This window comes from Odontomachus brunneus, unplaced genomic scaffold, assembly GCF_010583005.1.
Source record: "Odontomachus brunneus isolate Ranch 3 - 2012 unplaced genomic scaffold, Obru_v1 Obru_scaffold_087, whole genome shotgun sequence".
Taxonomy (NCBI): domain Eukaryota; kingdom Metazoa; phylum Arthropoda; class Insecta; order Hymenoptera; family Formicidae; genus Odontomachus; species Odontomachus brunneus.
This window is the reverse complement of record NW_022639537.1, coordinates 680,402-698,287: the sequence shown is the minus strand read 5'-3', so window position 1 is coordinate 698,287 and position 17,886 is coordinate 680,402. Positions and strand designations below refer to the sequence as shown.

Below are 17,886 nucleotides of genomic sequence, written 5' to 3'. Positions count from 1 at the left end.
AGAGAGAGAGAGAGAGAGAGAGAGAGAGAGAGAGAGAGAGAGTTCGCAGCTACTTTATCTGCCTCAGGCACTTCTCGCGAGAATGCGAGTGCGTCTCTTGAGCGGACGCGTTCCTCTCCCGAGACGCATCGCATCGCGAGCGCGATTAATTAAGCGACAAGGTGTCTCTCTCGCGTGTAACGGAGACGAGGCGCGACGCAGTTCTCATGGCTGCTCGCTCTCGGGATTCAATTACTCGACTTCACTTTTTGCGACACGAACCGCTTCCGTGACGTCAGAGCCGACTCGGAGGAGGGCATGACGAGACGTGGGCGGACGTGACATTTTCATGATCTCACCCGTCGTCAGAAAACGTGGAAAAGAGCAAATATGCAATCGCGCAGAGGCTATGAGGTGTTAACGTTTTCGCGCGGTATAACTAACTTCCTAACCAAATTTTCAGACCTTGAAGTTTCCGTAGAAAAGAGTCCGGATCGCGCACATCAGTCTAAACGCGGATAAACGATCCGTCCGCGCTCTTCGCATTCCCGCCGACCGGACCGTGTATCGTTCATCGTGCTGCCAGATATCGGACTATTAGTATCGCCGATGATACACTATTAATCCGAGACCGATGGACAGCAACTGCTCTAAGATTCGTGTATCCACGTGTATACGGATGTTCCTCGGAACAGACCGGTCTTTTTCATGGACTCGACCGGAAGAGAGAGGAGAGGGGAAGGAGGGAGGAGGAGGGAGGGAGGAGAGAGAGAGAAGTCCTCCATCAAACAGGATTCTATATAAGGCAAAGACGCGTCCTGCAGAATCCCGCTCGTATTTGAGTAAGGGTGATCATTAATCGCGCCTCATTGCTACGGTTACACGGATTCTAATTTCGATCGAGATCCAATCTCGTTTATTCCTTTTCCCTTTCCCTTGCTGTGCTTGTAAGTGCATCCATCTCCATGAGGAGACATCCATCTGACGGCTTCTCATCGCGCGTTCAGTGCTAACCAGTGAACTCTCCACCGCCGGCTTCGCGTCATAAAAAGTGGAAGTGCACTAAGAGAAATTATCCGACAAAAATTAACAAACAGATATTTCCGATTAAATTCTGAACAATTTTTATATTTCCGATCGGGATACTCGATAAAATTTAATTGGATATTTCCGCTCATTAATGGCATTCCAGATAAACCGATCAAAAAAAATTAAGAACCGATATTTCTCATCGGATGTTTCCTGACCGGACATAAAGATTGATCAGTATTTGATCAGACTTTGATTGGAAATATCCGTTTATTTTGTCATCGGGATTTTTCAACAGAGAATGTCTCTCTGTGTATACACACACACACACACACACACACACACACACACAAATACACACTGAACACTAATAATATTGATAACTATTCCTGGACATTATTATCATTTTGGTCTTTAAATACGAATATTTCTATTTTCAATATAGGGTGTCCGACAATTTGCTATACAATTTGCAGCTGCGTATAGGAACGTGTATAGGAACTCATACAATTCATCAAACTGAACAGAAAATTTCCCTAGCATTTGGTAAACAATCACGTAAAATTTTGTGTTATCAATCAGGAAAGGTCGGTGAATGATCACGTACATACAGTACAGTAGATGAGCTGTGATGGTGACATCTGTTGCCGTTTGTACATTAGGTCAAACTAAGTAAAAAAATGTTCTTTTACAGTAATCGAATTTTCTCATCAGTTGCTAATTAGAAATTGATCAATTTTCTAGTCGGGATTCGCACCCTGCGACGGTCGTTACGCGCCGAGAAAACAACGTTACGAGACGATTCGGTGATCCAACGCTTTCTTCTTACGGCAACCCCCGGCGGTAATAACTTTCGCTAAACGAGAAGCTAACCAGGTGTTAACCGCGGCGCAGGAAGCGCGAGAGAGACCGTCGAGAAATCGCCGGTCTCGCGAGCGCGATCGATTATCCCGCGCTCGTAACCGAGAGCGAAAAGTTCCGTCGTTTTTTCCACGACCGGTCGTTGCGCCCGCCGTGGATTAATGTAACAGAGGTAATGGCTCATTAACGAGAGCACGTCCCGACGCGTCGGAGTGAGCCGTAATAGCCGCTCGACCTTTGGACCACCATATAAATCTTGGGCCTGGTTCGCCTCGCTCTTACCCCGCGCATTCTGCGATACGACTCGCTATACGGGGTGTCTAGGTTAGGCCGATTTCTTGGCGTTTCCTGCGACAAACTCGAATCCGCTTCGGACAACTCACAATTCGCAACGAAATACTCATTTGCGAGAAAACATATCTAAGAAACCAAAATTACATTTAATCACGAATGCATGTGCGTGTACCTATAAATCGGCATATCTTTTTCTATATTACATACGTAGAGAATATTATAATTTTTCTTTTTTCACATGAAATCTTTTCAATTTTATTGTATTTCTTGTAGTCCACATACGCACACATACATATATACACATATAAACAGGAATAGACTGTGAGTATGGTCTATCCAGTTAAAAAAAAAAAAGTAAATTTCACTAGCAGATTTCACTAGAAACATAGCAAGTGTTTTAGTTGAGGACATTTCAGATCATGAAATATAAGTAACACATATAAAATAAAAAAGAATAAATTACCGTCGACCTACTTCTCGGTTACAAAGTCCTAAAGTAATTTATACTATAAAATTCTCACAAATTCTCCGTGCAAAGAGGTTATACATAAAATCACAAACAAAATTCCATCATAGTTAGCTTAAAGTGAATTTTTCAATTTCGATTGTCCCTTTTCGCGGAAATATTGCGACGCCAAATTTGTTTTTCAATTATGAACCACGAAATTTGAAAATAATCGCAGATCGAGTATCAAGGCTCGTCGACCTCAGATCGTCCCCGCGAACAGCTCAAAGCTCTTTATTCTGCCGCGTTGCGTAAATGTCGGTTCACCCTATGCATGCGCGCTGGATCAGAACATCGTGCTCGATTTACTCGCTTCAATCATCGCCGCGCGCTTCCCGACGCGCCGCAGAAAAAAACGCGAACTTCTGTATATTGCGCGTCCGGTAGTCCGGCAGCTTCATCGGTTACCGAGAGGCCGGCGTTAATTACTTTCGTGTTTCACAGTGTGCAAACACGCAGCTGGATACGCGACTCGTCCGTGGGCGTGTGCGAAACGGACGCTCAGAGCGTCGGAGCTATGTCTTTACCTTCCTTTTATTCCGGCGGATCGTTTACGTTATCTTTAATCCTCTCCCGTTCTCCGGATTATCTCGAGATGTTGAGAGAGAGAGAGAGAGAGAGAGAGAGAGAGAGAGAGAGAGAGAGAGAGAGAAAAGAGAGAGAGAAAGAAAGATAGTCGACTAGTTCTTATTCCCGCGTTCAGGACATTACGTAATGCGATCACGAACCGTGCAATTCCTTTCGAAATATACCCCTAAAATGCGAGCACATGCCAGAGCTCGAATTATCTCGTCATATATTCACATATCTGAATTATCTCGTCAGTTTCAGGATGAGAGGTCGGTTGCTCGGCGAGTTTAGATAACGCTCAAATTATGGGACACTTGTTCTCATCTCACATTTTAACGTGGGGTTGCTCTATGAACGTATGTTCCTTTCCCGGGTAGAAATAAAATGGGAAATGGAAAGGAGAACCTGGATAAGTTTTCCCTATTTCTGTCAAGGCCCTTGACAGTGGACCAAAGACAAGTCTCCTTACACAGAGATATAACCTATCGCCTATATCTGACTATATCTGAACTCTACGAAGGCATACCTATTTTGGGATAAGGGCCATAACATTACTTAGGGCGTGTTCCGATTAATTTCTACCCGGACTATAAGTTTGCAATAGTAAGGGATAGCCGCTCTTTTCTAAAGTGAATCAGTACTCTCTAAAGTACAATCCTTCTTTCAATTTTACTAATTGTAGAGAAGTACTAGACTTATAATTAAACTAGTTATAAGTGCAGTGTTTCAGCGAAGAATACACTAATTGTATTTTAGGAGGAGAATTCGTGAGAACTCGAAAATCGAGATTCGATAGGAATCGGGATTAAAGGGACAAATAATGAACGTACACCTGCAGTTTGCGCAAATGGCTTGTAAATCCGCAATTCTGCTGCTATATGGATCGAGAGAAGCTACATTAATTTTGCGTGCACTCACCATTGTCCCAAGCGGCATCCTTAGTCCTAAGTAACGCAGCCAGCCCGATGTTGTCCTTGGGCATAACACGATTTAGCATGTTGTCCGAGCCTTCTGCGTTTGCCATTGCCAATTGGTTAAATTCGACTAAATGCTCCTTTATCAAGGTAAATCTGCAAAAGAACGACGGGAATATTATCATGCATGTAGAACCGAGGCGTCATTGCATCTCACGAAATAGTTGAGAATAAATTGTGTAAAAAATGAAAGATTTATAAATTAACACAAAATCATGTCTCTCGTGCAAGACACTTTGCGTTATCATGAACACATTTTTTTCAGAGATACACGGACAGAATTTTACAGCAAAAATTATTATAGAATTTCATGATCGAGGCATAGATCAACATTCTGCAGTAATTGATTATCCTTTATAGAGAGTTGAGAGAGTTACATATTTTTGGAATAAAACGTGACCTTTAATCGTATATAAAAAGAAATTATCGAAAACCCTAAAATCAGATAAAACATCTTGGTCGCATTTTTTGTTATGTTTCTAGCGAAACATGGTCTTTAGCAAGATAGATCGAAAGTCTAATCTATAATGTGCTTTTTACTTTCTGTTTCATGTTCTGTATCTTTTTGTAGCTTAAGATTTAAGTTAGAAAGAGATAAAAAGAAAGAAACAGGAAGCAAAGAGCATATTGTAGATCAGACTGATCTCTATTCCTGCACCACTAGAAACTTAAAATCGAGATATAAAAAATTTAAAAACAAGACTAAAAACTATAATATTCTCTCCGTGTAGTAATAATCCGACTGTCAAACGAAAGATCTCGACGATATCCGTCTTTCCCGCGTTCGCTGATAGAATTGCATGCGGGAGAGACGCCCGAAACGATTAATCGCATCGCGTTGGAGTCGTGGCAAGTAGTGTGCGTTAGCTTCGACGCGATTCGAGCCACAAATGGTGAAACTAGAGTTCCTGAAATCAGAGTTAAATCGTCCGCCACTTGTAGAGAGGAAGTGAGTGAGTGAGAGAGAAGTTGCAACGTGCTTCATACATTCAGAGCTTCTTTTCAAGAGTCTCTCTTCTTTTCTCCCACTCACGTCAACCCTAAAAACAGCAAACAGGATGCAGAGCAATCGTCATACTTTAGTTCTAACTCTGACTAGAGAAATTCCAGACGAGACTATGTATGGGGAGGAATCGGTCGCTCGGCATAAGTCCCGGTAAACGGCCGGCGAAGCACAATTTCGCCGCGGGGTGACGTGGAAGGGTCGGGGTGAGCGTGCGACACGACGTGGATACGAGACGCGAGCGTCACCGTCGTTCTCGTCGTCGTCGTCGTGCCGGACGATTTTCGTCGTGAGCGGCCAGCACTCGTGAGAAAGGCGTATCACGTACGCGATGTAGAATACTTGGGCTTCCTTCTCTCCTCCACCTCGCCGTCTTCGTGCCGCCTGCACGGCGGATATGTGCGGCACATATATGCCTGAGAAATATATGCTTCGCTGAATACCCATTACGAGCCATCATCCACTCCTGCCTCCTGCCCTTTGCCGACTTCTTCTCTCCGTGGGCCGTAAACAAGATTGAATCAACGTCATTCGCAGTTGCTTAAGAAGAAAGAACGAGAGGAAGAACGAGAGGGAGGGAGGGAGGGAGAATTGCGACGAAAACACGTTCACCCATGGAGCCGAATGAACTCGAAGACTTGGCCGCTTATTTCGTTTGGGCCGTTCGCGAATTGTCTGAACTTGAGGCTCGAATATACATCTTCATTTCGAACCGCTCGAACACAATTCGATCGCGCCTCACAATTCGCTCTTTTTGGCGATTTTGTTGCAAACTCCAACGCGAACCCTCGAGAACGAAAGTACTTCACTCGCGATTGTAATTACGTGTCTTCTTACGGAGACATATTCCCTACTTCTTCTCCTTTACTGAGAGAAAAGTTTTGCTAATTTAACAAAATAGCAAGATATGGCTTGTTGATATGGGGCAGTAAATGACCTCATAATGAGAACAAATAATCTGTTACTTTCAATTTGTTGCTTTAAGTAATATACATTCTGTAATGGAGATATAACTAACCTAATCTAAATAGACGAAAACAAATGTATGATTTATATCTCAGGTAATGTATGTTTGTTAAGATGATAAATGATAGGGAATGATTTGCAACAGTGACTGTTCGATATGTTTTCTTAACGATTATCAAACAGCAAACGTGCTTTTCTTCTAATAACCAACAGATTTTTCTTAGTGATTCTCCTCCTTAGGCTCAGTTCTCATATCACAAGGGAGTGAAGCCGACGCGTTCGAAGGATATTTATTACGTCTGATGATTCGTAGAATTTTTAACAGTAAAAGAACCTGCGAAAGAACGCACGCGTAACTTTGAGTCTTACGATTTCTCCGTCCTTCCTCTCTCCCTATTTTCTTCTCGTTTTTAAGTAGCGGCACCTTGATGTGACGATCGTATAACCTCGACGAGGGGAGGCAATAAAGCTGAGAATGATTGAGGGGCGAGTGCGCCGAAGGCGGAAATTGAAAGCTAGTCAAACTTTATGCTCATCGCGCGAGTCGGTCGCGCCGCTGATTCGGTTCGGTCGATTTGGTCGTGTTGCGGCTGGATTGAAATCGACAGCCGCGTCTTTGCAAGTCATAAAAGCGACCATAAGCTCTTTCCCTGCCTTTTTCCCCCTCATCGTCGACCGATAGCGAGACGAAGAGAAAGAGAAAGGGGAAGGACTGAGACAGAGAGGAATTATACGCGACCTTGTGCGTTTCGCAGTAGTACAGGCCGTGTTTGATCAGACGAACGCGATAAACGCGATAGTTGGAAAGCGAAAAGAATATAAAACCTAACATGCTCTTTCTAAGAAAAAGGTGGTGTAAACTACTGTTTTTTGAGATTATGTCGCAAGTAGAGTCAAGTTATATGATGCGTTTAAAAAGTCAACATTTTTTAAAACCTCAAAACGGAAGGAAAAATATTAATGTAAAACAGAATTATAATTGATTGAATGTAAAGGCGAACTTATTTGTACACCTAATACATTTTCTTAGAACTTCACGAAATTTAGCTTTTCTTAGAACTTTATGAAAACTTTAGCTTTTCTCGAAAAAAAGCAATTGTTTTTTCTATTTAAATAAAAGAATTTAGATTTAACTAAATATGTCAAATTAGTGCACTCAGAGAGAACGATTTGTTCAATCAAATAAACGTTTCTTTGGAATAGTTCAAACGAATTATTTGGTTGACATAACAAAAATATTTCTTTGGAACTTAGCTGCAAATAAATATTTTTGTTGCGTCAAACAAAATTTTGTTCGATCAATAAAAAAATTCATTTGAACTATTTCAAAAAAATGTTTATTTCATTCAACCAAATCGTTCTCTCTGTATGCCTGCCAAATAAATATTTATTATTTTTTAGATATTTTTTCTCTCAGTGTAGCTGAAGCTTTTCTATATCTCTGGAAAACAAACGTTTTACTCAAAAATATTGATTTTAAACAAAATCATGTGTGGCAGTTCAAAATTGTCTGACAAATCCAAGTTGTACTGCGTATTCCAAAAAATATGATTGCACACGAAAAGTTAAAGATATGATCTTTTTTCGAATTGTCAAGACTTGAAGCGCGAACTCGCTGATACTACGATTATCCTTGTTTTGATCCTAAATTTAATTTAAAAGATATATTAATACATGAACAGAGAGGACTCCTCAGACATTTATGTTCGGTCAAATCGATATATATCCTTTCTTTACCTCGATTACAGTTTCACATAAAAACAATCGGCCGACACATTCGCGAAGGTTTTGCTCTTCTCATCTTGACGTTAATCTCGAGTTATGAACCCTTCCGATTGACGCGGCAATGTTTAACACTGCAAATGACGCGGCGGCAAGTTAAGACGACCGCGGTATGTCGTTTAAGCGGGTTTGCCAATGGAGGGAGAGAGAATGGGAGGAAGAAGGGGCACCCACAGACAGACACATGCATTCGCTCCATCGACCTTAATATTGTCACAGAGAGGCATTTACTTCACGGATTATTTACGACGATGGACTATAAAGAGACCGTTACGCGGGTCGCGCGACATATGCATACGCTCGCATTAATCGTCACGCTCGATAGCCCGGAGCGCGTCGCAGCACAGCACAGCGCGGCGATATCGTGGACCTGCCATTACGTCGAGATACATTGAAAATAAGCATTAGTCGAAATAGATATCTCGCAGCGTGGCCGGCGATGATTAATGCGTCATAGAAGCCGCGCGCGGGCAACTGCGACGTTCGACCGTACATCGCGTCGGAGCACGGTACGGTGCGGTGAAGGCAATTTCTCCGCGTATCGATGTCGTCTCTCGCTGTGCGCCAATAATTCTGACATCGTGTGAGTGTGCACTTGGGAAACTTCATTGAAGTCAGAAATATCGTGTCCATGTATGCCGAGAAAGTCGAAGGAAATAGACGCGACGTTGCGAAATTATGAGAAGTCGTTTCGTGTCGACATGAAAATCGTTTCGCGTTGGTGAATAAAAAATAAGCTGAAATATGGTCAGTAATTGACCAGAAATTTTGATCACTGAAGAAGGAGATAGGAAGGAAAGATTCAACGATTTCTAGTTAATTTATTCGCCAAATACGAGGAGATATACGTTCACGAAAGCGGCACGACCGCTTTTCTATTAAACACTGAGGCCGGCGATTTACGACGCGCGTTTACTATCTGACGCGATATTGGATTACCATGACGTTATTACACGCCAGACATGCGCGCGACGCTTTGTTAAATTACGAGCGGATGCGTCTTTCGTCCCTTTTGGAATTAAATGTCGCGCTTCGCGAGACGAGACACGCCGTCGTTGTCACTACCACTGCTGCTTCCCTGATATCGCTCGTGATAAGCGAAGCCTGCCAGCTTTGCAATTGTAGTTTGGCGATACAACGGCGATATTTTCTGACGCAATAATTGAATATCAAAATGTAAGATTTCCGTCTGATTTCTATTCAGTTATCCGATTTGAAATTTTGTTCTGTCAATTAGTTTCCAGGAAAGTTTGTTTAGCCAGAAATTACAAAAATGTGTGTGTGTGTGCGCGCGTGTAGGTAAATGTATGCATGTCTGGGTGTGTGAGTATCTGGGTATGTGGGTGTCTGGATATGCAGGTGTGTGTGTGGATTTCTGGATATGTGGATGTCTGGTTCCAATAATTTCACGGTAAATTTGTTGACAAAACATTCATAATCACGCGTGATCGATAACTGTACTACATCTGATTGCATTTTCTATATCTTCATGTGTGCGTTAATTAAATTATTACGCCTCTTAATATTGATCGACGTATCGCCGACGAGAGCGTCATTACTGTATTTGTGTGATAACCTAACTCAATAATTGTATTATTAAATAATTGTATTATTAATTACTATTATGAATAATGCTATATTTAGTTCTTTTAATTACATTATTAATAATATTATTATTGCCTAAGCCCTTTGGTAATGATCCTCAATTTTAACAGTTTGGTGAGCTTCCAACTTTATTGTGTCCAAACCGTTTTGCAACCTACTATATATATACACGCGCACACACACAGGCAGCCTTGTTATACCGTACGAATCAAGAGAAATGTAGGAATGCGCTTACTTGGCGGTCCTGTAAAAAATGGCGCAACCGTCGACGTATTTGCGATCATTCTCCGCCATCGTCTTCGCCCGGGACTTGGGCGAGAATATGCCGTCGTAGCCGTCGTGCTTGAGCTCCGGCAGGAAGAAGTTGTAGAATTGGTCCGTCTCGACCTCCTGCAGGCTGATGATGTCCGCGGCGTAATGGCGTATTTCATCGAGGATGCCCTTCTTCCGGTACTCCCAGTCTAACGCCCAGCTCGGACAGTAGCCGTACATCTGTCGCGTGGCGTACTTGTCACACAACACGTTGTAGCACATCACCGTGAAGATACCTGTAACAGCGAACCACACGTCTCGCCGTGTACAACTGTGTACCGTAACGATTTGGATCCTAATGATTCGCACACTTTTTCCCTGTCTTCTCGCCGCGCAATCGTGAGAAACTTGCGTTTCTCTGTGGACTAAATATATATATATATATATATATATATATATATATATTTATACACATTTATATACATTTATATATATATTTATATATATATTTATATATTTATATATATATTATAATATATATTTATAATATATTTATATATATTTATATATTTATAATATTTATAATATATTTATATATATTTATATTTATATATATATTTATATACATTTTTATATACAAGTTCACTCGTAGGGAAACACATCCGAAGAACCGGAACTACACCCGTAGACGTATGCGCGTACGCATACAAATGTCCCGGTGTTTTTACGCATTACATGGTGCATGAAGCTGCAAGTAGAATTCCGACGTCTTGTACATCGCCTCTATATAAAATGTAGACTTTATATTCTAATTTATAATACAAGGCAACACAGAGATAAGTCGCGACAACTTGTTGCAGCGACGCAAACTACACGGTAAGCGCGCGAGAATCTCACGGGCCAGCCGTAGAGCTGGTGGCTCGAGTACAAATGATTGACCATCGCGATGTTGATCGATCGTTTTGCGCGCGACTTCCGCGGGATAATCGGTTTTACCAATAGCGTACTAAATTCTCGCACCTTTCACGTTGCAACGCGTCTCGACGCATCGTTTTTTCGTTCAATAATCAAACAAACGAAAAAAAAAACGAAATAAACGAAATCTTCGTGTGTCTTTCGTTCCCTTCGCCACCGGGATCTTTTCAATCATCGTTATTTTACATCGTTCATTTCCGTTACTTTGCCACTATCTCGGAGTCAAATTCTACGCTCATAAATTCTGTCTCGCGTCGCGTGTAACGCAAGCAGAAAGAGCGACGCTCGTTTCTTTCGCGATTTCGATTCACGGCTACGTTGCAGATCGTCTCTCTCTCTCTCTCTCTCTCTCTCGCGCGTGTTCGTGGCTCAACTCGGGAACCGCCATGTTCCATTTTCTTCGGGTTTCCGTGGCGGGCGGAAAGCCGTTTCGCGAGAGCCTCGTCTCTCGTAAACGCGAGCAGACGTACGTACGTACGTACGTAAGTACCTCCCTTCCTCCGTAGCGGAGGTAGACGCTGAGGCGACCGCGCGTGCGAAGCAGGCGGGGTTGGGATAAGAGGATCAGCATAAAGCGAGCTGTCTTCCCGATGTCGCCGGGTTGTCTACATAAATTCCCGACATCTCTCGCTTCGCCTTGCCTCGTCTCGCCTCATCTCGTCTCGTCTCGTGTTGTCTCGTCTCGTCTCACTTGCCGCGCGACTTCGCAAAGTTATCCCACCGCGCGGTATAATACCGTGATTAGAGCGCGAACGCGATGAATCAAGTGCGAAGTGTCGCGTTGCGAGACGCTCATACTCTGCCTTCCACGTCGACTTGCTGCTTTCAGCGAAACCGGCTCCGGTCGATCGTTCGCCGCATCCATTTCGCGTTGTTCCAATGCGAATATACGCATATGACATCTACAATAGAGAGAGGATTCCGAGTTTCCGAGAGGATACACGCGGGAACATCATCGCGAGTGCGATCCCGTCCGATTTCGAGTTAAATTAAAGCCGACGTCTCGGTGGGTTGCAATTCGTTAACGGTGAGATTGCCCGCGCCGTCAGCTCGATCGAGTCGACAAACGCGGAACAAACAGAACTGGTTTTTTTATTTTTAAACTTCGGTTAACACGCGATGTTCGTCCTGCTCGGGCTGGATACCCGGCATGCGCGATTTCGGGCGAGCCTCCGGCCGGTTACGGCGCTCTCGAAGAACACATCTCGGTGTGCCGATACGCTGGAGCTAATTTGAACCGTGGCCAGGCGATAGACGGCCGAGCTAAACCAGTAAATCAGCGGTTCCATTACCGCGAACGTGAACGTATCGGGGGCAAACCCGGCTGCGCCGTTGTACTCGTGCAGAGAAGGAGAGAGAGAGAGAGAGAGAGAGAGAGAGAGAGTGTGTGTGTGTGTGTATGTATGTATAAATAATTGTGCTGCGGTATTCATCGCAATCCAATAACGCGTGCGCGCACCTGAAAGTGTGGTGGTTGTATTGATAGGACTAAGTATATACTATATGTTAATCAGTATCTTTAGACTTAAAAAGAATTACGATAAATCGTATAAGAGGACGCTTTTCCGTAGAAAGAATCGTGCGACGAGTACAAACGGGAAGACGACTTCATCGAGTACAAAAATAAATCAAGAACGGAGAATTATTTTTGTTTGTAATTTCTTTAAATTCCCAACTATCAATCTCGTACGAGTAAAATGTACGATTCTTCGTACATAGAGAAAGAAGTTAATGTCCATTTAAAACTAACACATTCAAATTAACAATCACATTGTTATAAATGTATGTGTGTGATAACGCAAAAATTGTCTTCGTGACTTAAATGAAGATTAATCCCACTAATATCCGCAACTAGGCTGATTATGTTTTTCTTACTTTAGACTATTTACCAACAGAATCTGTTTATATAGTATATTTGTACTTATTCCGGCTTTGTTCGAGGGTTAGAGAAATTTTCATAACGGCAGAAAGTCTTCGGCGTAAAGGTTCTCGTGAAAACTACACGGAGAAAAATAATTTGCTGGCCCAACAAATTTTCTGCTGGTCTAGCAAAATCTTTTTGTTATTATATGGACAGCAAAAAGATTTGCTAAAAGTACTAATCACTATTTGCTGGATATAATTTGCTGAACCTACAAATTATTTTGCTATAAGAACCATGATGGATTTATATAAACAGTTGCAGTTTTGCTTCGATAGCAAATAAGTTTGCTAAGGATACATTATTTTACATCAATAGCAAATTAATGTGATTCTTAGGACAAATACACTCAACAAATTTGTTCTGTCCTGGCAACGAAACTACTTCTGCTCTGATAACGAGTAATTTGTAAAATTAGTTACGTCAACTAAATTTTTTTGATGTCACTACCAATATACAGTTGCAACGACGATTTTGTTAAAAGAGCAAAATTGTTTTTCTCCGTGTAGAAATCCGATTAAGAATATCATAATGAGTATAGAATGAATACGCTAGTTCAACGGCGACATGTGTCTAATGAGGTAGCAAAGTCGCTCCCGATTTTTTACGCGGGCGCACCGATGCGCGAGATATAAAACGCGAGATAACATGAAATGTAAGATAACATTAATTATACAATATAGTTGCGCGCGCGCGCGCGCGGCGCTCCTTGGCGGTGCGCTCAGCGCGAACGCTTTTAATCTTTAATTATCCGTTCTCGACGTGCGGCGATAAACTCGGCCGATAGGGGGTTTTTTAATCGCCGCGATAAATACGATCGTTAACGATTCGCCGATTCGTTTTCCTCGGAGCGGGGCACGAGGCACATTCGAGCGGTTGTTAACACAGCGTCGACGAGTCTCATGCGGCATTCGCCGACGTCGATAGCGTATTTAAGAGGACATTATTCGAGGTTGATCTCGCGTGAGATATGTGTCGTTAATGGGCATCCCGTCGTTCCTCCTCCGCCTGTTGTTAACTCCGACAAGACGTAGACAATGACACACACACATACACACATATTTGGATTCGAGCAGTGTTCTTCTTAGCGAGCTCATGTCGACTATGATACGATAAGAAAGTTAATAACAGACTTTGGATTCCCGCGTCGATGTTTTAACGGGGCTCCCGTATGTATTTACGCGAAGATAATTTACGCAAAGGTAATTTTCTTCAAAGCTTTAGCAAAAAAAAGAAAAGAAATGAAAAAATAGATTATGCAGTTTCATAAAAATTTGAATTACGGGCAGATATAAAATGTGAGGCTGTGTAAGTGACGATTACAGCAAGCTGCTACTTTTCGCAAAATTGAGGTTCTGTTCGGCTTCGTTGTATTGACGCGACGGCATGTGCGGCTTTTTCAGCAGCTTCGTATTCATGTAATACCAATTTCGAAGAGGATTTAGCCTAATCCGTGGATTACCGATCTAAACTGATAATGACCAAAGTTACCGAATAGTTATAGTATACACATCGCTGCGATCTACGATCATATCTCCCCGAAGTAGCTAAACCTGATCGCTTCTCCAAGTACAGCGTATTTATTGGTAGCGAACTAAGTCAAACAAGTTTCGCGAGCGATATTAATTATATCTATCTACGCTTCTTCCTTACCGTCGCGCGACTCGTTGGTATTTACCTTACTGTATACATTAATTCTATATACGCAACTCGTATAGCTGTCACTTGTGTGACAGACGTCACCATATCTTCTTCTTTGGGGATGCGATAAATTCAGTCGCGCGCCTCAGAGGTGCGGGGTTTTAACTTCAATCGTGACCACAGAAAGTCGATAATAACCGAGCGAATATTCTCAGCGGTTTGACTGAACGGCAAAAGTATTCGTGCCGGGCCGTGTTCGGGCAAACTTGCTGGGGTAAGATGATGACGGCGACGAGAAGGTATGCCGCAAGTCGTAAACTAAAGTTCGACGAGCGAGTGCTCGGGGCACGGTCGCCGGCAAATAGCGAATAGCTGCCGAGGGAGAGCTTCGAAAGGGGCCGGCAGCCAACCTGTTAATCACTTTAATCTGCCAAGTGTTTTAGCTGCTCGGAGGAATATGCTCGAAGGAGCACTTCCGGAACTTCCCTCTTCGACTGAAGGCACGAGCAAACGACAGATACACAGAGGGAAGGATCCACTGCGAGCTACTCTACCGTCTGTTAATTTCAATATATCCAGAAAGCTCTCTCGCGTTTGGCGAGCGAAGGGTCGTGCGAATCATAAATACTAAGAGTTACTCTAAGCAATTAACGCAAAAAGGCGCAATTATTATTTTCAGCCAAATAATCATTTCGGAAATTTCAAAAGAACGCGTTTTCCCCTGAAAATCTTGGCTGTGACTATTGAGATACAGGGTGAAATACCCAATTATTAACATTCTCTTTAGTTATTGACATAGAAAAAATCTTGTAATAAAAATTACTATAAAATTTCATAATCGAGAAACAGATCAATATTCTGCGATTATTTTTTCATTTCATATTATACATTTTGTGTGTATAATTCATATATTTCAGGAATTGCAATGTGTGCTATTAAAAAAAAATTCCGATATTTCTTACCAAATTTACTGTTTTTCAGCAAGATGTAAGACTTTACTGTTTATTGAGAGAAGTGTCTAAAAAATTAAAGAATATTTACGCGGTAGTTACTAATAATATATTTATTTATACTAATATACTTTTTATATTGAAAAAAATATTTGTCAAACAAAGAAATATAAAGCGTCTAAAAAGTTTCTTAGTTTTAATGAAAACATGTATGCTTATTTTATTTAAATAATAGAATTTAGATTTAAATTAATATGGTTAGCACCCACCAAGTGTATTTCTTTTTTTTAAATTTTTTAGATATTTTTCTCTCTATATAAATTTATTCTTGTACTACTAGAAACATAGTAAAATTGAAAAAATTTTGATAATAATGTGATGTTTAAAAATATAGATGGTATAATATATTTGAAGTATACAAACTATGAAATACAAAAAAATTTGCACGCAACGCAGAGGAACGATCGAGAAATGCTATGGGAAGCTATTTAATATTACGAAATGCTCCTAAAAAATTGCTTCCCGTGTTTTGCTTACATCCTATTCGAGAGTAGCGTTCCCATTGTTCCGAATTTTCTCGGCACTCAACTATTCATACTCTATATAATAACAAGATGCCTTTATCCTACTTCCGTCTTTCGCGCAATATCTCTCGCATTTTATGTATACGATACGTTGTGCTACGGACGACTTATACGCGAATAAATAAAAATAAACAGCCGATCGTACGGAGAGCTGACATCGGGGATCTGTCGGAAGTGTAGAGGCTGCTCTCTCATGTTTCACGATGCTCGGTTGCGAACAAGGAGAAGCTTGCTTTTATCTCGCGTGAAACGAGGCGTGGGCGCTGACCGCCGCCTCGGAAGAAGGCAGAACGGCGGCAGTCAATGGCAGCGCGTGGAAGCGGCGGCTCGGTGTTCCATTCACGACTAGCTCGCGCGACTCGGCAGCATCCAGCGAGGTCAGCGATGCCGCACGTAGCGGCTACGCTTACGCCACGCCACGACCTACCCCAAGAGTCGCCAAACCAGTCCGAGAGCAGAAGAGAAGAGAGAGAGAGAGAGAGAGAGAGAGAGAGAGAGAGAGAGAGAGCCGAACACAGGTTACCTAATTTACACACACGAGAAGCCGCGGCTCTCTTATTCTCCCTCTCCCTCTCTCTCTCCTCGCGTGCCGGATGGCGCTTTATACCGGGTGTCCCCGCTCGACAAATGGCCAGAATGTGACGTGAAAATTATCGAACTCGCGGTATCGCGTGTCTTATATCAAACTAAAGTTCTCTCGGAATAAATTTTCTTTCAAAGTGGGAAACACGAGATATTTATATTTGGATTTCTCACGAGATGTAGGATTCTATTATTGGGTCAAAACGATAAATGTCATTTGCTCACTTTTGGTAGGAGTGAAACACTAAATTATTGATTCCCTTACAGCGAATTCGGTTGCTTGCACTAGCGCGCACTGAGTGCGCACTAAGGTTCGTTCATAATATGTTAATATATTTAAAGATTATCTTAAATAAATTCTCAAATATTTTTAACCAGTAATATGATATGTATAACATCCGTACGAATCATTTTATTAGCTAAAATGTTTTTAAATATATATTTAAGACACGATCTTAAATATATGAATGTACTGTAAACAAGCCTTAGTGCGCACTTAGTGCAAGCTACCGAATTCGCTATTAGTCAGTATTTGTACTCTACACGGAGAGAGTTTTAAAGCAAAAATTACTATAAGATTTTATAACCAAGGAATAGATTGACATTCTGTAGTAATTTATTATCCTTTTATTTCTCATACGTGCTATTTATATTTTAGGAACCACGTGAGAAATGTATTATTAAAATTGTTACCATATTTCTTACAATTAATAGGATAGATTTTATTGACAGTTTATTCCTGCACTATCAAAAATATAATAAAATTTTAAAAAAATTTATATGAAAAGAAAAAAAAGATTATATAATGTTCTCTCCCTACGTAGAAAAAGTGGGTAGTTTTCTTGCGGCTAGCACAGTTAAATTTCTTGCCTGCATTCGATAATTTTAAAAGAGAACTTCACAACGAAAACTATAAACAGTTGCTGCTGGTTGTAAGAAAAATCAAGTTTCTCTGGATGACCACCGATGACTAAAGAGGACGTCGATAATTAGATGCTTCACCCTCGAAAGTACGGGAGCATGTGATGTAACTCACGGATCACCGTGCGAAATTTCGCCGGTCGTGGCAAACCTAGACGCTCGCCGCGAGTCGAACGAAATTTCCAAGTCGGATCAACCGCGAAAATTCCACTGACGATAAATAAGCGACTTTGCGGCGCAACAACCTGCAGCTGTACGCCGAAATAGTTTCGCTCGTAAATCGGTATTACCGCGACCTCCGCGGTTCTCTCGCCGCCAGGATATTTACAGCGTAAAAATCTGCCACGAATAATTGGCGAACTACGTCGAAATTCCCGAGGCCGACCTAGTTGTATCCTGTATATACCCAACAGAGTGGAGTAACGAGAGAGAGAGAGAGAGAGAGAGAGAGAGAGAGAGAGAGAGAGAGAGAGAGAGAGAGAGAGAGAGAGA

At 41.8% G+C, this 17,886-nt stretch overlaps 1 protein-coding gene across 3 annotated transcripts in view; it reads right to left on the bottom strand.

The window, feature by feature from the left end:
* The window catches only part of LOC116848033 (CCR4-NOT transcription complex subunit 6-like), a 688,139-nt gene that overhangs the window by 23,047 nt on the left and 647,206 nt on the right, over nt 1-17,886 (bottom strand). For all 3 annotated transcript variants that reach the window (XM_032823744.1, XM_032823743.1, XM_032823745.1), the window contains 2 exons: nt 9,804-10,116; nt 4,157-4,308 (listed from right to left, as the gene is read on the bottom strand). In XM_032823744.1, the coding sequence (XP_032679635.1) occupies nt 4,157-4,308; nt 9,804-10,116 (465 nt within the window). The remainder of the gene's footprint in view (nt 1-4,156; nt 4,309-9,803; nt 10,117-17,886) is intronic.